Raw genomic sequence first — 23,181 nt, forward strand, 5'->3', positions numbered from 1 at the left:
ACACCTCTGGTGGAAGGAGCCACGACCCTGGGGACCCCTGCCCCACTGCAGTAGCTCTGGTCCCTGTCCCCTCGGCTCTCGTTCCCACTTGCACACAGCATGACGCTGTTCTGTTCATGGGGGTTCCTCCCGGGCTGTGGCCTGATGAGCCAGAAAGGGGGCTTGGGGGATGGGAATCTGTAAAGCAGGCCCCTCCCCCACTTTTGAAGTCAATGGCTCTCTGACCCTGGACAATACAAAAACAATCCTGCTTGGAGTTCCCTGCTGGCCTAAAGGTTAAGGATACAGTGCTGTCACTGCTATGGCTCAGGTGTGATCCCTGATCCCGGAACTTCCAAAAGCCAGTGGTGTGGCCACAAAAAAAACAACCCACCGAAAACAATGCTGTTGAAGACGCTATCAACAAATAAGCCTAAAGTTCAAGAAAAGCAGCGAGCATAGCCGTTCCCCTCTCATGACAGGCATAGGGAGGCTAAACCCCCAGCACAGCCCAGGAGAAAAGGGTTGGTCACCCCCGGGGCACACCGCTGGGGCCAGCGCCACAGTGGGAAGTCAGGGCCCGAGCACCCCTTTCTGTGGCACTGCCTAAGACCGGCATCCAAGGTCCCTCTGATGCCACAGCTGCCCTCTGAACACAGGGCTTGGGCCACCAACGCAGAACACGGGCCACGAGCCCGTTGACCGCTCCCCACGCCAGGGCCTGGCTCAGCAAAATAGTTCCCCGAGCACTGGCAGGGGTGCTGTCATCACTGGAATGTTCCAGATGAATAATTGAGCTTCTTCCTTGTGGGGGGACAAGCCTGGGGCCCCCTAAAGATCCCCGTGCACAGCACTCTGCAGGCAGACACGGCCCAGGAGGGGCCGGAGAAGAAGGTGCAAGAACCCAGGCAGCTTCTCCCTCCAGAACGGGCCCCGACTCTCCTCCGGGTGGCCTGCGACAAGGAGGTAGGCAATGAGGGGACCAAGAGGCCTGCCTCCCCCATCAGCAGCTGGGTTATAAAAAGCAGCGAGTGTGAACCGGAGCCACCCTCCCCTGCAGCGCCCAGTGGGAGGATGAAAAGGGGTTTCCATGGTTACCACCGGAGGAAGAGAAGATTCAGATCAAACCAGAGTCAAAGGTTCACCCAGCAAGCGCCAGCCTAGGCCTGGCTCCCGGGGCCCAGGGGGGCAGAAAGCAGCCAGGCCAGTGTCCTCCAAGGGGCAGCAGTGTCCCCAAGCGGGGATGGGCAAGTGGGGGAGGGGGGCAGGCAGGGGGGCCACAGGATGGCATGTGCCCTCCCAGGCCACTCCCAGCTCTCCCCCCTAGTCCTGCTGGGGGTTGGGGGGGTGGGTCACACGCTGGGCACGCGAGCGGGGGCTCGCTGCCTAACTCGTCTGTGCTCCCGTTTCCCCGTCCAAAAAACAGGACAGCAGAGGTTCCTGCTCCCAGGTGGAGGTGGGAACTCAGGGAGGTCATCCCTGGCCACGCAGGAGCTGTCAGCGAGCTGTCACGGCTGCGTCCATGCCGCTGTCGCCACTGCTCCCGGCCCCGCCCGCGGCCGGCGTGCGGGTTACCTGTGAGGATGTTCTCGGACATGACGTGGACCTGGACCTCCACGGAGTGCTTGGACGTGTAGGTGATCTCCGCGCTGACGTGCGCCACCTCGCCGATGCACATGGGCGACAGGAAGTCGGTGCGCTCGACCCGGGCCAGGGCGGCCACGCAGCGCTCCTGGAAAGACCAGAGGCGGGTCAGCCAACCGTGAGCCGCTCCCCCCACCCCCCCCCGGACACGCTCCCCCCAGGTTTCGTATCCACTGTTGGAGTAACAGCTTTTTTTTTTTTTTCCTGTCTTTTTTTGGCCTTTTCTAGGGCCGCTCCCACAGCGAGGGGTCCAATCAGAGCTGCAGCTGCCGGCCTACACCACAGCCACAGCAGCACGGTATCCGAGCTGCATCTGCGACCTACACCACGGCTCACGGCAACGCCGGATCCTTAACCCACTGAGCAAGGGCAGGGATCGAACCTGCAACCTCTTGGTTCCTAGTCAGATTCGTTAACCACTGCGCCACGACGGGAACTCCTGGAGTAACAGCTTTTTATGCCCACACGTCATGGCCATCACAGGTTCCTAAACGCAGAGCCCAGGGGCGGAGCCCAAGGGCCACACAGGGGATGCTCTGGCTGGCAGGGTTCCAAGCGGCTCTTTTGTTCTCCTACACGAGACGTGTGACTTGCTCATGAAAAGTGGAAACGTGCACACACTCGCTCCGGAAAACCACGGAAGAGCACACAAAGGAGGAAAAACACCTCTCCTATCCAGAGATAAACACGGTTTGGTTTCTCTTTGGGGATCTTTCTTTCCAGGCTTTTTGCCCTAAGAAGAGAGGTTTCACTGGTTTACCTGTTTGCCTACCTGGCTCCTTGTTTTAGTCGTTTGTGGTCCTTACTCACAGTCCTACATAGTCTTATATTGTTGTCACTTATAGTCATACATGTAATTGTCACATAGAGTCTTACACCAGTTGGGCAAAACCTAAGTATACATTTTCACAACCATTTTTACTCAACGGGAAGATAAATAACCTGCCCATCTTATGACAAAGCCCTTACCAATCACAGTCCCTTTATTTACATTTTATTTATCCTTATAACAGCAACCCAAATTACCTCATGACTCAAAATTCAAAAGGAACAATAGGGCTACACCTGAAAGTGACACAACCTTGTAAATTAACAATACTCCAATAGAAAACAAAATTAAAAAAAAAAAAAAAAAGCAACAAAAAGGTATACACCCTGGGCCACCCAGGACTCCCGGTTACTGCAAAGACACAGCCAGTCAGCACAGGTGCACACCAGGTCCAGCCAAACCCACTCAGGAGCTCATTCTGCATGAACGCGAGGAAGAATGAACTTCCTCCACTTTTTTTTTTTTTTGCTTTTTAGGGCTCCACCTGCAGCATATGGAAGTATTCTGGCTAGGGGCCACCTCAGAGCCACAGCTGCTGGCCTACGCCACAACTCACAGCAACGCTAGGTCCTTTAACCCACTGAGCGAGCCCCGGGATGGCGCCCGCATCCTCATGGCTACTATAATTGGGTTCATTACCACAGAGCCACACTGGAAACTTCCTCTTGACACTTTCTCCGACGGCCATTTCACTGCACTCCATCGCAAACCCGTTTAACAGCCGGATAGAACAGTCTCCTGTTAGACTGGGGCCAACCCCAACTGTTTCCCATTTAAAGAACTGGACGAGCCCCCTTTCATTCACAGTCTTTACAGAATCACGATTGGTTCTTGGGTGGAAGGGACAACCACCTCACTTCCCAAAGTGCTTCTCAATAGGGCAGAGTGCTTGCGGGCCCAGCACCTCCCCGCGCCAGCACTGAAAATCAGCTTTTTCTTTCTTTTTCCTTTTAGGGCCACACCCACAGCATATGGAATTCCCAGGCTAGGGGTGGAATCAGAGCTGTAGCTGCCGGCCTACACCACAGCCATAGCAATGCCAGATCCGAGTCACATCTGAGACCCACACCTCAGCTCACGGCAACGCCGGATCCTTAACCCACTGAACAAGGCCAGGGATAGAACCCACGTCCTCACGGATCCTAGTTGGGTTCGTTACCACTGAGTCACAACGGGAATTCCAAAAGTCAGCTTTTTTATTTAAGTGTAGTTTTTATCGAGGCAACGCTGGTGTCTAACTCTGTGTTAAAAGTGTCATGTGTTATTTCTACCTCTGTGTGCCCTGCTGCACGCTCACCACCAAAACCAGTTTTCACTGGTCACCACACAGTCGGCCCCTTTAACCAGTCTGCCTCTGTGCCCCACCCCCCTTCCCCCCTGGTGACCGCTGCTCTGTTCCCTGTATCGACGTTTTTGTTTGGCTTGTTCTTTTATTTCATTTTATTATTATTTTTGTCTTTTTAGGGACACACCCACAGTCTATGGAGGTTCCCAGGCTAGGGGTTGAATCGGAGCTGCAGCTGCCAGCCTACACCACAGCCACAGCAACACCAGATCCAAGCCGTGTCTGCGACCTACACCACAGCTTATGGCAACGCCAGATCCTTAACTCCTTGAGGGAGGCCAGGGATGGAACCTGCGTCCTTATGGATCCCAGTCAGATTCATTTCTGCTGAGCCATGAAGGGAATTCCCTATTTTATTTTGGTTGTGCCTGCGGCATGTGGAAATTCTCGGGCCAGGAAATCAAACCCAGCCACAGCAGTGACAATGCCGGATCTTTAACCCACTGCACCACTAGGGAACTCATTTAAAATCATAAGCCATTTGTTTTTCTCCGTCTGACTTATTTCACTTAGTATAATACCCATTTTGTCACAAATGGCAAGATTTCATCTTGCTTATGGCTGAATAATATTCCAACGTGTGTCTACATACCACCTCTTCTCTATCCATTCATCCATCAGTGGACACTTGGGTGACTCCATGTCTGGGCTATTGTAAATAGTGCTGCCGTGAATGTAAGGGTGCAGATGTCACTTCAAATCAGTGTTCTTATTTTCTTTAAACACACAGAAGTGGAGCAGCTGGCTCATAGGGTAGTTCTACTCTTAATTTGGTTGGGGAACCTCCATGCTCTCTTCCACAGTAGCTGCATCGCTATACATTGCCATCCGCAGCATACGAGGGGTTCCTTCTCCCCACATCCTTGTCAATACTTGTTTCTTTTTTTTTTTTTTTTGTCTTTTTTCCATTTCTAGGGCCGCTTCTGCGGCATATGGAGGTTCCCGGGCTAGGGGTCTAATAGGAGCTGTAGCCGCTGGCCTACACCACAGCCACAGCGACTCGGGATCCGAGCTGCGTCTGCGACCTACACCACAGCTCACGGCAACGCCGGATCCTTAACCCACTGAGCAAGGCCAGGGATTGAACCCACCACCTCATCCTAGTCAGATTCGTTAACCACTGCGCCACAACGGGAACTGTTTCTTCTTTTTGATAATAGCCATGCTGGCAGGTGTGAGGCACTGTCTCATTGTGCCTGTAATTTGCATTTGCCTGATGATGGGTGATGCTGAGCATCTTTTCATGTGCTGTTGGCCATCTGTATGTCTGCTTTGGAAAAACCCACCCAGTTCCTCTGCCCGCTTTTTTCTTCTTCTTCTTTTTAGGGCCACATCCGCAGCATATGGAAGTTCCCAGGTTAGGGATCGAATCAGAGCTATAGCCACCGGCCTACACCACAGCCACAGCAACGCCAGATCCGAGCCTCATCTGTGACCTACTCCACAGCTCACGGCAACGCTGGATCCTTAACCCACTGAACGAGACCAGGGATCGAACCCGCATCCTCGTGGATCCTACTTGGGTTCATTTCCGCTGAGCCACAATGGGAACGCCTCCTCGACCCATTTTTTAATCGGGTTGTTTATTTTTTGTTGTATCCATTCTTCATACGTCACGGAATCAGCTTCCTCTTCAGCCGTGCTGACTGAACAACACAAGACAGTCCTGTGTTTGGGTCGGGGGCCTGTGGATCTTCACTGCCAAGCAAGCACTCGGCACCATTATGACTTTCTAGCAGGGACCAATCAGCTTTTTTAGGAGAGTGGACAGCCTGGCTACCCCCAGGCTGGGTGGGGGTTGGGGGCAGGAACAGGTTCTCCCCCCTGCCCCCGGTGCCAGCACCAGCCTTCACTTTCCCGGGTGATCCTCTCGGCGCCCCTTTCGCAGGAACCAGAGACATCAGGCTTGCGGGTGATGGTCAGTTCGAGCCCTGGCGTGTCTGACCTCTTTCCTTCCACCCACCTGAGCACCAACGCACAGCCTCCCACCTGCACGAGAACTCACCCGATACCTGGCAAACACGCAAATTCCCTGACCCACCCCAAACCCACAGAACCTGCCTCTCTGAAGGGACCCCCAGGGGACCTCCATCTTCACCCCGTCCCGGGAGAGTCTCAGACCACCGGGGGACTTGGGATGGTCCTGTTCCCATAAACACCCCGGTCAGGTCAGCGAGGCACAGCAGGGTGACTGGGAGGGTCCCAGGGTGGAGCAGGCAGGCGCAGCAGGTGGCTTCCCTCCTCTGACTCAGGGGCTGCTCCCCTCAACCCAGACCCACCCAGACACCGCACCCACTGAAGCTAAAACAGCTTGGGGAAATTGCTGGTCTTTCATCCCAAGTAAATTTGTGTGGCTACAGCGCCACCCACTGGCAGAAAGTCAGAAAGGCAAGTGCTAAGCGGCTAAGTGAGCCCGGGGAGAGGGACCAGAAATGAACGTATAGGAGCACCCGACGTGGCTCAGTGGTAAGAAACTCAACTAGTACCCATGAGGATGTGGGTTCGATCTCCAGGCAGGTAACACTCCAATACATCGATATTTTAAGTGGACATGCAACTTGTTTCTGGAGCCTTAACACATCTGCGCTTTTTGCGGCTACAAGGGCATTCCTTCCTATGTGGCGTTTAGGGAGCCAGGCACTGGCGCCTGCCCCTGGCCTGGGCTCTGGTTGGGGGACGGATGGTAGGTAAATAAACAGGGCAATGCCGCAGGTGGTAGGTGCTCTGGAGAGGGCAGCGTGGGATGTGGGATGCAAGACGGCCTGAGGAAGGGATGGACCTGAAAGACGAGGTGTCAGGAAAAGGTGTGGGGGCACGGGCACCCCGGGCAGAGGGCAGGGTGCTCCTGAGGTGGGGGGCTGGGGTGCAGACGACACAGACCGAGAACCAGATGGCTCCGGCTTGACTGAGAGCTGCCGTTTCGTGGGATCTAGCGGGGCCCACCCCGGGCCCTCTGTAAAGACCTGGGTGGCCTAGGAATTCTAAACAGGGACTGACCAATGTTTGCTTTCAGTGCGAGGGTCTCTGAGCTGCAGGCAGCTCTGGCTCCTCACACCTCAGGGGCACCTGCAACTTGCTGCTTCAAGTAGGAGGAGCAGCCCCATCCTGGGAAGCAGCCATGCGGGTACCAAACAGCACCTCCCCCAAGAAGCGCCCTCTGCCACGCTCCCAAAAGCAGCCCACATCGCACTGCCTGCTGGGCACAGGTGCCTGGAAAACCATGGGCCTGGGCTCCTGAGGGGCCACAGGACTTCAAGCCACGACAGCAGCTTCAGAAGCAAAGCCAGACTCAGCTGGATTAGGATCTGGTGTTGTCTCGGCTGGATTAGGATCTGGTGTTGTCGCTGCTTGGGTCGCTGCTGTGACGTGGGTTCCATCCCTGGCCTGGGAACTGCTGCAGACTACAGGTACGGCAAGGAGAAGGAGAGGGAAACGAAGAGGAAAGGGGAGGAAGAGAAGCAGCAGCAGAGCCAGAAAGAACAGGTCTGAGCGCCCTGGGCTCAAATCTCGGCACTGCCGCTTACTAGCTTTGGGGCTCGTCTCTTTCCAAAGCAGACAATAAAGGGTACCAGTGACCATTGCCAGGATTCCAGCGGATGATGTGTGGCGAGGAGGGCGTGAACTGCCCCTTTCTCACAGAAAAGTAGGGATCAGAGTCCAGAAGGGTTAACCCTGCTACTCTTGTCATTTGGGCTGCACCTGCCCCACAGCCAACAGGGCCCCCTCGGCTGCTGCCAGCTCCGAGGATGCAGCTCTGTGACTTTTGGGAAGCCCTGTGGCTTTTCTTGGCCTGTTTCTACACCTGCAGAGGGGGGTTAAGAAGACTCCCCAGGTAAGGAATGTCCAGCTTGCAGCATAGCCACTGGTGCTCCACGAGGGTGTGTCACACAGAAGCCCTCAGGACACTTCCAGACGCAGAGCCAACAGGAGTGCCAAGTGTCCAGCGGGAAATCGATGGGCCAAAGTCCCTGCTCTGGTGGGGCTGACACTCTAGTGGGGCAGGTGGCCCAAAGTTAAACGAGCAAAGCACAGTGCCAGGAGCCACAGAGCAATGGGGGAGGAGCTGGGAGCAGTGAGGGAGCCGGCCAGCGGGGAAGGCCACAGCGGAGATCGTATTTACACAGAGACTGGAAGGACGGGGGAGCCAAGCGGGTCTCTGGGGGACAAGCAGCCCAGGCAGGGGAGGGGCCAGTGCAAAGGCCCTGGGGCAGGAATGCCGGCATGGCCCGAGGGCGTGCTGAGGGCACAGAGGGACAGGTCTCTCTGGCGGCTGATGGAGCGCAGGCGAGGGGCAGGAGGAGCAGAGGCCACTGTTAGGAGGCTGTTTCAGGAGGGAAGTGACGGTGGCTCAGCCCAGATGCCGGGGGAGCTGGTGCACAGCGCTCAGACCTGGAACCATCCAGGAGGCGAAGCCAACAGGACTGGATGCCAGTGTCCACGGGTGTGAGGAAGGCAGTCAACAGAGGCTGCAGGTGTTAAACCTGAGGAAACCACAGGCTGCAGAGGTCACTTACTGAGCAGAAGTCACCTAGGAGCAGGTCCTGAGTGTTCTCGGCTCGTCCAGGTCAAAGACCCAGGTGGAGCTGGCTGGACACAGAACCTCGGGGCTACCTCATGGTACTAAAGCTGGCTGGGTGGAACCACCAGGGGACTGTGGGTGGCAGTGCCCTGGTCCCGCCCAGAGCCCCAGAGGCCAGCATCAGCCCCCTGGAGCTGCTGGGGGCGGGGGGGTCACACCCTCTTCCTGAGCCTGGGATCCCAGATTGTCTCCTGGGACCACCAGCCCAGAGCCAGCCTCGCACACCTGTGCCCGAGGCTCACTCTGGGGCAGGAACAGGACGAACGGGGCTCAGAGCAAAGGTTCAAGACCCAGTGCAACCACGTGCCTCCCACCTGGCTTGGGGCAAGCAGTCAACCTCTTAGCTCAGTCTCCTCACTTGTGCCGTGGGGATATTAAAAATAATCACCTCTGGAGTTCCCGTCGTGGCGCAGTGGTTAATGAATCCGACTAGGAACCATGAGGTTGCGGGTTCGGTCCCTGCCCTTGCTCAGTGGGTTAACGACCCGGCGTTGCCGTGAGCTGTGGTGTAGGTTGCAGACGCGGCTCGGATCCCGTGTTGCTGTGGCTCTGGTGTAGGCTGGTGGCTACAGCTCCAATTCAACCCCTAGCCTGGGAACCTCCATATGCCGTGGGAGCGGCCCAAGAAATAGCAACAACAACAACAAAAGACAAAAAAAAAAAAAAAAAAAAAAAAAATAATCACCTCTACGATCCCAGGGGTGTCGTGAGGATGACACAAGCTAGGCGCTTTGCCACACGCTGGCGGTCACCGAGGGCTCTGCCAACCACTTGGCCCAGGCCCTCCTCCCTCACGCTCCAGTCCGGGGGCTTTTCCTTCGCAACGTCCAGCTCCAGCTCGCTGCCAGGCCCGGCTGGGACCCTCACTCTCTCCAGGAGGGTCTACCAGGCCATGGGCTCCCGCCTCAGCCTGGCCCCTCAGGGCCACCAGAGGGCGCTCTCTGACCCAGCCCAGGCTCCGCCCCAGAGCCTTAGGGCACCCGCAGCAGACAGGAAAGGCCCTCCTCCACGGCGAGGGCCCAGCCCAAGCCCCACACACCTCACACTCACCCCAGCTGCGTTCACCTACACATGCAATGCTGCACACTCACGCGCAGACTACACCAGCACACAAGCATCCTTCTCTGGGCCTGGAAGGCAGGGACTTGGCAAGTGGCTAGCTGAGGCCCACAGGTACCTAGAGGCCTGGGGCTGCCCAGGGAGCTGCTTCTAAACTGGCATCAAGCTGGCAGCTGCAGTACAGACCCCTGCCCCCAGCACCCACGGGCAGGTGGCCTTCAGAGAGAACGTCCACTCCCGTAGGGCTGGGGGCAGGGATGAGCAACGCAGATGCCCTGAAGCCCTAAAACCACAAGCCTGGCCCTGTCTGGACAATGGGTGGAGAGCGGGCACCCTCGCAGGTGCCTGTGCAGACCTGCCAGGCCCACAGCCCAGAGGCCACCAAGGGGAGAGCCCCAGACTTGCCCACGGACCCTGGGCCCAGGCAGTCTGACACCAGGGTGAGCTGCCACCCACACAGGATCTGGGGGTGGGCCCATGGGAATCAGGAAGCTAAGACTATTTCCAAACACAGGGGAGGGCTGAAAAGGTGGCTCTGGGGAGTTCCCATCATAACTCAGTGGTAACGAACCCGCCTAGTTTCCGTGAGGATGTGGGTTCCACCCCTGGCCTTGCTCAGTGGGTTAAGGATCCGGCGCTGCCGTGAGCTGTGGTATAGGTCACAGACGCAGCTTGGATCCCACGTTGCTGTGGCTGCGGTGCAGGCCGGCAGCTACAGCTCCGATTCGATCCCGAGCCTGGGAACTTCCATAGGCCACGGGGGCGGCCCTGAAAAGAAAAAAAGAAAAAGAAAAAGGAAAAGGTGGCTCTGGTAGCTGGCTCTCAGCTTATTTTCTTTCCTTTTTTTAAATCTCAGCTCATTTTCTGTAAGCCCCCACCCCTCCTTGCTGAGCCCCAAACCAAGCGCCAATCCAAGGCATCTCCCATCCAGGGCCAGAGCTTCTGGAAGCCCCCAGGCCTGGGGTCCAGGGAGGGGAAGGCTCTGGGCCTGGGCTCCATCCAAATCCCTTTCCTGGGAGTTCCCTGGTGGCTCAGTGATTAAGGATCGGGCGTGGTCACTGCTATGGCTCTGGTAGCAGCTATGGTGTGGGTTCGAGCCCTGGCCTGGGAACTTCTGCAAGCCGTGTTCACAGCCAGACAACAACAACAACAATGAACCTCCTTTCCTGACCCGACAGAGGCGAGAGGCCACAGAGGGAATGGAGCCCAGAACCTTCCCTGCGGCCCGGCGCTCACCCCGTCCTGACTGTTGCAGTGCCGGGTGCTGATGATGGCTCCGGCCTCCTCTATCATCTTCAGGATGGTTCCTCCGTGCACATTGCCGGCCACGTTAGCGTCGTCGGGCCGCATGATCCTGGAGGGAGGAGAGAGAGGCAGAGGCTGAGCCCTGGCGGGACCGCGGGACCAGCAGCCCTCAGGGGAGGGAAGGTCCCCCAAAGGGCCCGGTGACTCCCAAAGAAGGACGGGCTTCCCGCAGGTTTGCTCGTGGGGAGCCAAGCTGACAGCCAGATGGGGCTTCAGGGTCATGTTTCCACAGGAGAGAGGAGGGCCGAGGGGGACCTTCCTGGCCTGGCACCCAGCCCACCGTGTGAGAAGCACCTCCATCCTCAGCCGGGAGGGCCGTGAGCAGTGGGCAGCGTGCTGTGGTGTCTGCAGTGTGCCTGCCTCCCTGGCTCCCGGGACCACCAGTGACCAGCAGGGCTGAATGAGCACAGGGACACAGGCCACAAGCCCTTGGAAAATGGACAAATTCCCAGGACCACCACCTCCATCTGGGGTCCCAGAGAGGCTGGCCTCGTGCAGCCGCAGGTGTTCTGGGGACCTGGAAATGAGTCAAAGCTTCCAGACCTCTGTGGGCAGGTGAAGGCCTGCTCACCACCTGCCTCCAGGCTCCGAGGGGGCCGACCCCCACATGGAGATGGAGAGCTGGGCGCTCCCCACAGCCAGGAAGGATGGAAGTGCCACCCCATTTCCTCAAGAGGAAAAAATCACATCCTTGCCATGGGCGGCGGCGAAGCCCCACGAAATCCCTGGAATCTTGAGAAGCCAGCTTGGCGCTCCTACCTTGGGCAACCGCAGCCGAGCTGGCACTTTCCCAGACACCGTCTGGCTGATGAAATCCGCCTGCACCAGCCTCAGGCCTAGAGACAGATGCCAGGCAATGAACGTGTGTGCGGTTCCTGGGGGCCCAGCATCACCTGGACCTGGCCAGCCTGTTCCAGCCCACTGACCAGCCTGGCCCCCTGGGCCCAGCACCCCCCTCTCCCTGCTCTGGCCACCGAGCTCCACTGCCCTCCGGGTCTAGCTGCTGTCAGGCTCCCACTCTTATTAGCTGGGTGACCCGAGCAAGCTGCCCAACCCAGCCCTCCACTTCTCATGTGTGAAGGAGAAACAGCGCTGCTGCCACCTTTGACCGTGGGGCGACTGGGTCACACGAGACGGTGCAGGTGGTGAGCGTGGCTGCCGAGCCAGACACACAGCCAGGGAAATAAACCCTCACCAGTACCTCGTCCCACTTCTCTAAGTGTCAGCCAACCGACTGCCGGAGGCTGGACACCCCAAGAGCTGTAAGATGCCACCTTCTGGAGCAAATGGCACTGGCATTCTGGGGCAACCCCAGCTGTCTGTATCTGTCACCAATGCCCAAAGATCACCCCTTCATCCTGGGGGAGCATTCAGGACCCCTGGTTCTCGCCCGAGTCACTGTCTCGGGAGCAGCAGCCACAGCCACTCAAGCAGGGGCCAGGGGAACCCCCAGAGCACAGGAAAGCAGCTTCACTGGCTTCTCAACCATCCACTTAAAAATACTTTTTGAATCGAGAGTTCCCTGGTGGCCTAGGGCTTATGGGTCTGGTGTTGTCCTTCCTGTGGCTCGGATCCCTGCGGTGGCTCGGGTTTGGTCCCGGCCCGGGAACATCTGCATGCCGCAGGTGCAGCCAAAAAAAAGAACAGAACTACCATATGGTCCAGGAATCCCGCTTCTGCGTATTTATCCGAAGAAAGCGAAATCACCATCTTGAAGAGGTATTTGCTGCCCCGTGTGTGCACAGCAGCACGATTTACAGGAGCCAGGACACGGAACAGCCGAAGCGCTGTTGACAGCTGAGGATGGAGACCAAGTGATATTTCTGTTATTCGGCCACAGCAAACAAGGCACTCCGGCCTTGCAACAGCATGGATAGACCTTGAGGGCAAGCATGCCACGTGAAACAAGTCAGACCCAAAAAGACAAAAACTAGATCGTGTCACGTACATGTGGAATCTAAAAAGCCCAAACGCACAGACACAGAAAACAGTACTTGTTGCCAGAGGCAGGTGGGGGCAGGGCTGGGTTGGGGGGGGCTTGAAATGAGTGAAGGGGTCAAAAGGTCCAAACTTCATTATAAAATAAATAAATCATGGGGTGGAATCACAGCGTGGCGACGAAAGATAACACAGCTCTATCATCTATTCGAAAGTGGCCAAGAATGGATCTTAAAGGTTTTCATCATGACAAAAAAAATTACTCCGGGAAATCTACTCAGTGCTCTGGCCTCTGTGGGGAAAGAGTCTGAGAAAGAAAGGATGCAGGCGTAACCGATTCATTCTGCTGCCTCCTGAAACAAACACAACACTGTAAGTCAACCACACGCTCCAGTGAAATTTTTCAAAGAAAGAAAAAAAGTTTTGACGACGTGAGGTGATGTGCGTTAACTAAACGTACTGTGATCAGTTCATACTACACACAATTATTTAAAATTTTTTAAGTTTGAGTTTTAAAAATTCAAGCTTATACGGTTAGGCTCTTTTTTTTAAGTTTGAGTTAAAGGTTTGTATGTGTGTGAGACGGGGTCCCTTTGCTGCACAGGAGAAAACTGACAGAACACTGTAAACCAACCATAAAGGAAAGAATAAAAATCTTTTAAAAAGTTTAAGAGGCAGCCAACTCAATAAAACTACTGTATCAAACTCCTTCCCTCGTATTGGTTTTTGACTTAGCAAAGAAGGCCAGATGGCCCATCTCTGCAGACAGGTTGGCCCTCTCATGGGCACACGCGCTGAGTGAATGCTGGGGGGGTAGGGGGGGGATGGTGGAGGGGAGGGAAGATGGGGGGTGGAGATGGGGGGGGTGGGGGTCTAGAGGGGTGAGGACTGACGGTTCAACACTGAGCAGACTCCTAGGAGTACCAGGGCCTGCCTCCGAGAGAGCCTGACTTCGTCTGGAGCTTCGCTTTCCCTTCTGTAAGTTGGGGCTGCAGGCCCCAGGTTGGCCCAGAATGATGCAGAAGTGCAGACAGAGGGCCCCAGGGCGGAAGAGGAAGCGCTTACATCCGGACTGAGGAAGGGAAGGACTGATAAGGAGGCAGCCTCCCAGGAGAGGGGAACAGGGAGAGTGCATGAGGCCCCAAGGCAGAACCTGGAGCCACCCTGCAACACTGGGCATCCCCAGGGACCTGCCCCATCCACACCCCACTGCTCGCAGGCCCGGGGCACTTGGGAGTAAATGCCAGCAGCTCCAGGCCGCGTGCTCTCCAGACCAAAGGGTCACTGCAATGGACCTTCCTGGTCACCCTGGGTCCTGCACCAAGGACCGTTCTGACCCCCAAGCCAGCTGGCCACGGGCAGGCTGCGGGCACAAACCTCCCCCCAGGACCATATGCCAATTCAGCTCTACAGTCACTGCAAACACGGAGGCCGGAGCGCAGCTCGCTCACGCCCTCCCTGCAGCCTCATGCGATTCCTTCCTCACCTTCATCCCGCTGCCAAGCTGGCGTCCAGCATCCCCCCACCGCCCTCCAGAGAGTCCTCCTCAGTGCACCTTCCCCAGAGCTCCCCCAGAGGTCAAATCGGAGCTGCAGCCACCCGCCTACACCACAGTCACAGCAATGCGGGACCCAAGCCACATCTGCGACCTACACCACAGCTCGCAGCAACGCCAGATCCTTAACCCACTGAGCAAGGCCAGGGATTGAACCCGAGTCCTCATGGATACTAGTTGGGTTCATTAACCGCTGAGCCACGAAAGAAACTCCCACTAACCAGGTTCTTAACCCTCTGAGCCACAACGGGAACTCCACCTCTCTCCCCATCTTTAGTAAAGATGTGTGTGTGAAAAGCGCTTCAGACTCTTTGGTGCTAAAAAAGGAGAAACGAGAGCCCAGTGAAGGAAGGAGATGCCATGCGGCTCCGCCCGCTCTCCTGTCAGGGAGGCAACGGGGCGGTCCTGGCACACATGCTGGCTAAGAGCTGCAGCCCTCACTGCTGAGCTGACCGGTTGGGGTTTGGGTCCAGGGTGCCGAAGTTCTGGGTTTTCAAGAGAAGCTGGCAATCCAGAGTTTAACGCGAATTCTGCTATTTGACAGGGGGCGCCCGACTGAAATGTTCCAATATAATACAGGCCAGCTCGGGGTCGGGGGATGGACAGAGCAGATGGTGGGCCTGACCCAGGCCCGGGGAACAGTGGGTAACCCCTACTCACACCTCTCCTGCCCCTCTGCCCTTGTGCCAGCCTGCACCTCCTCCCTCCTCGAACCCCAGAAATTTCAGGGAAAGGCAGGTCGGTCTGGGGACCCTTCCTCTCGGCTGACCAGTGGCTCTGATGCTGCCTCTGTGACCAGGCCCACAGCCCCAGCATTCTCTCCGCCCTCCTCCCAGCAATGAATGTCACCCTGTCACCCACAGCCCCTCCCCTTCCACTCCAGCTGCTCCTGCTCCAGACCACGGAGTGAGCCGGCCAGGGCTGGAGCCCACGACTAACCCTGCTTCCCTCTGAAGCAGACACCAAGCTGATGACAGGAACTCTAAGGAGCCACTCCCAGAAGGAGAGCCACCCACCTGGACTCTGGACAAACTTAGCAGAGGAAGTGACACCTGGGCTGAGTCCTGGGGAGGGGGCAGGGCTGAGCCAGGAGCAGGGGGCAGGGGTTGGGGGAATGTTCCAAGGAGAGGGGGCATCTCAGGGGAAGGGCCCAACGCTGGGAGAGCCCGGTGGGTCCAGAGACGGACAGCAATCCGCCAAGGCTGGCCAGTGGCCCGTGGGGCACTCTGGGGGCAGGAGAACGACGGGGGAGCTGGAGCCTAGAGCCAGGAGCTTGATGCCAAGGCCTGGGACTGGGGACAGAGTCAGAGGTGTCCTGGAGGATCGAGAAGCAGGGCTGCTGTGTGGGAGAGTCTCCCTGGGGCTCGGGGTGACGAGGGATTTCCACATTTGCCTCTGGCTCCCAGCCTACCTCACCGTTGCCCCAAGTCACTCTTCCTAAGCAGGAGTGTGCTCCCTGCTCACACTCCCAGGGCCCCCCCTGCGGAATAAAGAGTCATCCCTAGCCAGGCATTTGAGGGCCCCAGAGGTCTGGAACTCTCCTCACCTGCCCTCCCCCTGCCCTGCAGGGCTCCAAGCTGCACCTGCTCAGACCAGCGCTGTGGGCCGGGCACACCTGCGCCTTCCTACTGCCCTGCCCGCGCCCATCTGTCCGGCGACATCAGACCTCCCCCGGCGGGGGAAGAGGACTCCTGTGCACACGGGAAGCGTGAGCAGATCCAAGCTTCCGGAGGGCACCCCGGCATTAAACTCCAAATGCACAGGCGTGCCCACGCCAGCCGGCCCACAGACAGGAAGCCATCCCACAGATGTTTCCGCACACGATGAAACCAAGTGTGTTCAAGGTCACTCACTGCAAAGCTGTTTGTCATGCAGAAGACTGGCCATGTCCTAAATGTCCACCAATAAGGAGTTAGACTAAACGACAGCCACCCTGCGCCAGCCCGCACGGCCTCCGGCGAGAGGGAGGAATGGGCTCCGAGCGGCACTGCTGGATGTAGAAAAGCAAAGCGCAGGATGATGGGAACCAGGTGTCTACACCTGCAGGCCCAGCGCAGACAGTCTCTGGAGGGCGGCCAGGGAAACCAGAAGCTTCCACGGCCCGAGAGGGGAACTAGGGACAGAGCTGGAGGGAAACCTCGCTGAGATGCCTCCACGTCTTCTGAATGTGAAACCATGTCAACCCGGGGCTTCCCACTGCAGCTCGGCGGAAACGGAACTGAGAGTAGCATCCAAGAGGAGGAGGGCTCAGCCCCAGGCTTCGCTCAGTGGATGAAGAATCCGGCATTGTCATGAGCTGGGGCTGTGGCACAGGCCAGCAGCTGCAGTTCCGATTCAACCCCTAGCTTGGGAACTTCCATAGGCTGCACCTGAGGCCCTAAAAAGCAAAAAGCAAAAACAAAAAACAAAAAAAACATATTGACCTGGAGTTCGCTGGCAGCTCAGTGTGTTAATTATCTGATCGTCACTGTAGCGGCCTGGGTCACTGCTGTGGCGCAGGTTCGATCCCTGCTTCAGGAACTTCCCATCCAAAAAAAAAAAAAAAAAAATCTGGGGAGTTCCTGTCGTGGTACAGTGGAAACAAATCTGACTAGCATCTACAAGGACGCAGGTTCGATTCCTGGCCTCACTCAGTGGGTTAAGGAGCCAGCATTACCGTGAGCTGTGGTGTAGGTCGCAGATCTGGCGTTGCTGTGGCGTAGGCCGGCAGCTACAGCTCTGATTCGACCTCTAGCCTGGGAACTTTCATATGCAGCCGATGCAGCCATAAAATAAAATAAATCTGTCAGTGAAAACCATGTCAACCTGTTCGAAGAAATTGATGGTCTTTAAAAATCTCTTCAAAGCACCAGCCCTCAGCAAGGCCTTCCCTGAACTCACCAAGTCAAGACCACCATCTCCTGGACTGGTCGGCGCCCAGCCCCCATCCTACCTTTCTGCCAGTTCCCAGAGGGCAGAAGGGAGGCAGAGGAAGAGGATGGGAGATGCCACTCCAGGAGCAGAGGGCAGGCAAGGGACAGCCTGGGGGGCGGAGGAAGCACCCTGTTCCCCACCGAGTTCCATGTGCCCTGGGGGCAGGCCCTGTCCCTCTGCTCCTCAGAGTCCCCCCCAAGGCTGAGGCGGTGCAGGCCCTACAGAGAGGCCTTTGTACTGGGTCAAACTGTGTCCCCAAAGGACTAGTTCAAGGCCCAACCCCTCAAACCTGTGAATGGGACCTTATCTGAAAACAGGGTCTCTGAGTTCAGGTGAGGTTGGTAGGATGCCCAGTTCCTACGAGCAGACCCTTAGAAGAGGGAAATCTGGACACACACAGGGGAGGCCATGTGCCAACAGAGGCAGAGACACTGGCCAAGGCACCCAGGAACCAGCAGCAGCCCCCAAAGCTGGAAGAGGTGAGGAGGGCTCTTCCTGGAGACGAATGACTCACAGAGGGGAAGTGGCCCTGCCCAGCCCTGGGCTGGGGCTTCTGGCCTCCAGGCTGGGAGAACATTCGCTTCTGTTGTTTGAAGAGTGTGTGGCCACTGTCACAGCGACCCCGGTAAGCCCAGGCAGGCTGCGCCCCTGCAGGCCCCCCACCCGTGAGGCCCCCGCCTGCAGCCAGCTCGGGTCCTGCTCCCTGCGCCCAGCCAGCCCAGGGCAGGCCCCCCAGTATCTCCGATTCTGACACGAAGATGTCAGCGCTAAAATTCAGGCGCCGAGTTCCATGGTAACTGGGGGAAGCTGGGGGTGGTTTCCTTTACCCGCGAGAGAGCAGAGATGGGTGAAGCAGAGGTGGTGGCACCAAGCCCCGGTGGGTTTCTAGGACAGAAAAAGTCCTGGGGATTTCCGTCTGCACCCAAACGCAGGCAGAACCCCTGGGCCTGCGCCAGGGCTGGGTGGGGCAGCCAGCACTAAGGACACCTCCCGGCCTGTGCCGGAAGCTGCCAGGCCCCATCCCTTCTGAAGGAGCCTCCAACCAGATAAAGCAGAGAGGCAATGACAGGTCAGGACAGAGGCTTTCAGACAGACCCCACCCCTACCCACGGGGCGCAGGTGGCAGGCACGGAGGTGCCTTGGAGGGAGTGGCCAGGATCCGAATAGGAATCAGAAGGGGGCCGGGGAGGAGACAGGAGGGGCAGGAGCTGCCATTCGTGGTGAGAAAGGCTTACTTCGGGGCAGGCACCTGCCAGGAAGACCACGTGGGCCGCGGGGCTGGTTCACACCAGGAGCTTCGACTGAGGCCTTGAAGGCCAGGGTCAGGCCAAACACACCACCTTTCTATGGGGGACTCTGCCCAACAGAAGCCCAAGTGGCACTATTTATCGCCTGTTTGCTGTCTGAGAAGGTTCTGGCAAAGTTCCCTCAACCCCTACCACATCCCTCAGAAGAGGTGGCTGGAAAAACAGCTGGGCCAGTTAAGAGTCCCTGGGGCCTCCCAGCCCCAGAGCAGGACAGGGGAGGCACCCAGGGCAGGCAGCCCGCCGACCGGCCCCACTGGTCCCAAGAGCCCAGAGCACCCTGGGCTGAGCAGACAGGACACGAAGCAGCACTCGGCCCACCTGCAGAACCTGCTGGCAGGAGCGAGGGAAGCACCACGGGTGGCAAAGAGGAGCGGCTGCCCCCCAAGGGCTGGACCAAGTGGGCGAGACCTGAGCCTTACTGCCCAGCTCTTCCACATACCCGCGATCCGAGCTGCCAGGAGCCCAGGTAGTCACGCAGAGGCTGGACCTGCCTGACGTCCAAAGTCAGCAGAACTGGGCCAGGCACGAGTGCCCCTGGCCACGTGAAGCCAGCGAGTGCCCTCTACCACCTGCCACAGTGACCCCCCCACCTGGGGGTCAGCAGAGAAGCTGTGTCGGCTGGGACGTCCCAGGTCCAGGGAGAGGCAAGGGGGCAGCTGCAGCCCAGGTGCCCATCCTCCCCCACCCCTAGGACTGGCCCAAGTCCTGCCCTGCGGGGAGCACCCTGACTTCCTGCCTGGTCTAACCAGGAAGAGGCCACCTCACCAATCTGAGAAGTCCACCAGAAGTCGGTTGTCACGGAAACCTCGGTTAGTGTATCATAACAGTGGAGAAGTAAATCCGCGAACACTTCGGCTGCTGCGCCCTGAGGTCAAGGAGACCTCAGAGAGGGCAAGTGCCCACCAGTCAGCTCCAGGGTCTCTGCAAAGGCTGGGCCAGCTTCCTGAGATGCAGACAGGATGCTGGCGACACACGCCAGGGTGCGTGTCACAGCGAGATGTCGCATCCCTGCGCCCAGCTCACGGGAGCTGGCATCTGAAACTGTCCCCGAGGCCACCCCCGAGCTGTAGGGGCCAGTGAACTGGAAGGAAGCGGGAAGCGGGATCGGCCGGCTCCACCAGCCTCGGCCCCACCCCACCCCCCCGCACACACACCTTCCCCTCCCCTCAGGTGCACCGGCTGCCAGGACGCCCCCCACCTCCTGGGCAGGGCCTGCACTTCTACTTGTCCCTCGCTGGGTTTGGGGGGAAGACCAGCCAGCAGAGTGGCCCTGGTGCAGATGCCACAGCTAGGGCCCCTGGAGAGGAAGCTAGATGCGTCATGATTGTCACTCAGCCCCAGGGCCACCCCACACAGAGCCACTCTTGCAGGATCCCGGTCAACCAGGCAGCATTACAGCCGGCATGAATGAAGGAAGCCACACACAGACCAATCAAGGGCTTCCTTCCTAATGTGCCGTCCTGGCTTGGCTCCTGGGCACCAGTCCAGCTGGCCCGTGAGGGTGAGGCAGGTAAAGTTAGGACAGCAGATAAAGTTAGGACAGAGTCCAGATGAGGCTTGGCCAATGCGGCCTGCCACTCTGGCCCAAAGAGACCCCCTCTCAAAGGCCAAGTGCCCGCCTCCTTCTCGGAGGCCTTCCAAAAATACGCATCAAGTATTATTAAAAGCACGAGGGGGAGTTCCCGTCGTGGCGCAGTGGTTAACGAATCCGACTAGGAACCATGAGGTTGCGGGTTCGGTCCCTGCCCTTGCTCAGTGGGTTAACGATCCGGCATTGCCGTGAGCTGTGGTGTAGGTTGCAGATGCGGCTCGGATCCCGCGTTGCTGTGGCTCTGGCGTAGGCCGGTGGCTACAGCTCCGATTCAACCCCTAGCCTGGGAACCTCCATATGCCGTGGGAGCGGCCCAACAAATAGCAACAACAAAGGACAAAAGACAAAAGACAAAAAAAATAAAAATAAAAAAAAAACACGAGGGCCCACACCTTTCTGCAAAAAAGAGAAAGAACATCCCAGACGGATCAACACCATGGCACTGGTTCCACAAGGAGACCAGCGCTGCCCCCCTCAAGCCCAGCCTGGGCAGGAAGCGGCAAGGCTGCCACTGGCTGTACCCCTGGACGCTCAGTGACTGAGACCACTCAGGGGAGCTGAGAGGGCCGCTGACCACCCCCGCGTCCACCTGGGGGACACATCAGGATTGAGTCTGGGCCAAAAGCCCTCCCCACAAGCCTGCCCCACCCACACAGCCCAGCAGGCCTGGCCAGGACGGCAGCCCTGCCCCACCGCTGCCCCCCACGGCACTTCATCCTGAGGAAAGAGGACCCCACTTGGCAACAGCCCCGCAGACTCCCGTCGGGTAGGGCTGGGCCGTCCTGCTCAGAGCAAACAGCCAGGAATGTGTCAAACTGGAGGCTGAGCTGGCGCCTGGGAGAGGCAGTGACAGAGGCCATCCCCACCCACCCCAGGCCCTGGGTCCCCTCGGGTCAGGTGCGTGCTCAGGACCTGGGCGCACCGGCCAGCGGCCAGCCCTGCCTCCCCACACCCTGCCCAGAGAAGCCTGGTCCCACTGCCCCCCAACTGCCGCCCTGGACTACAAGGCCAAAACACTGCTGCCACAGGCCACTCAGGATGCAGGCCACCTGGATACCACACGCGCTGGGTCTGCTCAAGTCCACCTCTCACCTTCAGGTCAGAGGAAAGGCCCCACGGCCACAGACACCCCCTCTGGCCACATGGTGACCCAGAGCCACAGGTCCCACCTGGCACGGGGACCAGGGTCTCCGCCAGGGACCCCCCGCCCTGGCCACACCCCGGTTTTCCCACAGCTCTCAACTCACAGCTTGGCCTTCTCCCTAAGAGAGGCCTCGCTGGCCGCCTTCCTGAGGGCGCCCAGGGCCACAGCTCGCCGGACCAAGAGCATGGGCTCCGCAGTCTCCACTGGTCCCTCCCAAAGCCACAGACATATGGGGCGGGCCGTGGCCCTGAGGCTGTGGGCCCTTTGGACTCGGCCTGGTCCCCGCACGAGGGCATTGCTCCTAAGCAACCCTGGATTCTTTCTCTGCCTGGCACGCTGGGCACAGCGCTTACCCCAGGTAAGAGGCGGCTCTCTGAGGAGCACCCATCACCCCATCACTCCAAATACTGCACGTTCTGTGACCTTCTTACCTGACTTTTTTTTTTTTTTTTTTTTTTGGTCATGCCTGAGGCATTCGGAAGTTCCCAGGCCAGGGATCGAACCCATGCCACAGCAGTGACAATACCAGACCTTTAACCCGCCAAGCCACCAGGGAACTCATCATGACCTTTTTAAATCCCTTAAAAATCACAGGAAACTAGAGTAGAAAGAGATGTTGGAAACCGCCTGGCTCGAGCCCCAACGTCCACGGGTGGGGAAGCAGGAAGAGCCCCAGGCCCACATCAGCTGGACTCAGATGACACCAGAGGGGCCACCCCGGGAAGGAAGGCCACGAGAGGGAGAGGCAGGCTCCTGCACACTGTGCAGATCGACTGGCGGTCCTCTCCAGCAGCACCCCAACCAGGTGGCGTGGCCAACGTGACCAAAACGACTCCGTACAGACAAGGGCGGGCACAATCTGTCCCTGCTGGTTCTAAGAGCATCACAAACCGTACGAATGGCTGGAAGATGCACCAGCCCTCAAAGGAGCACACCGAGAATCCTGAAATCAACCTGCACCTGATAAGAGTTCTCTACACGAAAAGCCAACCAACAGAGGCGTGAGGATTTATTTACACAGCAGGCCAGGCTCAATCTGGGACAGTAACGCAAAGAAAAATGAACCAAAATCCACAACTGAGAAAACGCTATCTAGAGAAATGTTTTTGATGAAACACAGAAGTTAAAACTGAAATGAAGCAGCATTAGAGGGAAGACATTTTTCCAATGTGGAGACTGGTCTACTGAATGATAAGAATGCACGACTTCAAACCTGGATACGGGAGTTCCCTTGTGGTGCAGGGGATGAGGATCCGGCGTTGTCACTGCTGTGGCATGGGTGTGCTCCCTGGCCCGGGAACTTCTGCATGCCATGGGCGCAGCCAAACCTCCCCCAAAGAAACAAACAAACAATCTGAGAAAAACAGAATGGGGGGAAGGGGAATCTCTAAGAAGCGACACAGCGTTAACTGTCTAAAACTCTACCCGCAGCTCCATCTGATCAAGTTAGTTCTGGACCAGCCCTCCACAGTTGTGCCACCTGCTCAGACAGCTTTCCACTGAGAGGAACCAGCTGTCACTCAGCGTCACATGTAAACAGTTTTGAAGCTAAACAACCATAAGGTGCGATTTCTTATCATTGAAATTAATCAATACACTTTTGAAATGATAAGACCAGACTCTGGAAAGGTTCATGGCAACAGCAGTCCTAACAGCCCAAAGGTGGGGACAACCCAGAGAAGCATCGCAGACGAAGGGGTCAATAAAACGGGCTTTGTCAACACAGTGTGCCACTATTTGACTGTTAAAAAGGGTGAAGGACTGATAACACCCGACACGGGGCCTCTCGCACGCCGCGGTCTGGGCAGTCGCTGGCTTGTCCGTGAGTTAACTCGAACCTTGTGTTCACTAGAACAGCCTATTTGTGGCCCATCAACTGTCCCTCTGCTTTAGTTATTAAAGAAAAGGGCACGCATCCCCTCTGTGGCATAACAGGGTCAGCGGTGTCTCTGGAGCACGGGGACTCAGGTTCGATCCCCCGCCTGGACCAGCG

At 57.7% G+C, this 23,181-nt stretch overlaps 1 protein-coding gene across 10 annotated transcripts in view; it reads right to left on the minus strand.

The window, feature by feature from the left end:
• Positions 1 to 23,181, minus strand: part of ACOT7 (acyl-CoA thioesterase 7) — a 102,153-nt gene that overhangs the window by 61,152 nt on the left and 17,820 nt on the right. For all 10 annotated transcript variants that reach the window (XR_014807013.1, XR_014807015.1, XR_014807014.1 and 7 more), the window contains exons 2-3: positions 10,672 to 10,789; positions 1,555 to 1,711 (exon numbers count right to left, since the gene is read on the minus strand). Coding sequence is in view for 3 of the 10 variants with exons in the window: in XM_003127525.7 (XP_003127573.7) it covers positions 1,555 to 1,711; positions 10,672 to 10,789 (275 nt within the window). In the remaining 7 variants the exon portion in view is untranslated. The remainder of the gene's footprint in view (positions 1 to 1,554; positions 1,712 to 10,671; positions 10,790 to 23,181) is intronic.

Source organism: Sus scrofa, chromosome 6, assembly GCF_054392235.1.
Source record: "Sus scrofa isolate SSC_HxYL_T2T_F1_AM1 chromosome 6, Sscrofa_HxYL_maternal_Yorkshire_Landrace_v2.0, whole genome shotgun sequence".
Classification (NCBI taxonomy): Eukaryota; Metazoa; Chordata; class Mammalia; order Artiodactyla; family Suidae; genus Sus; species Sus scrofa.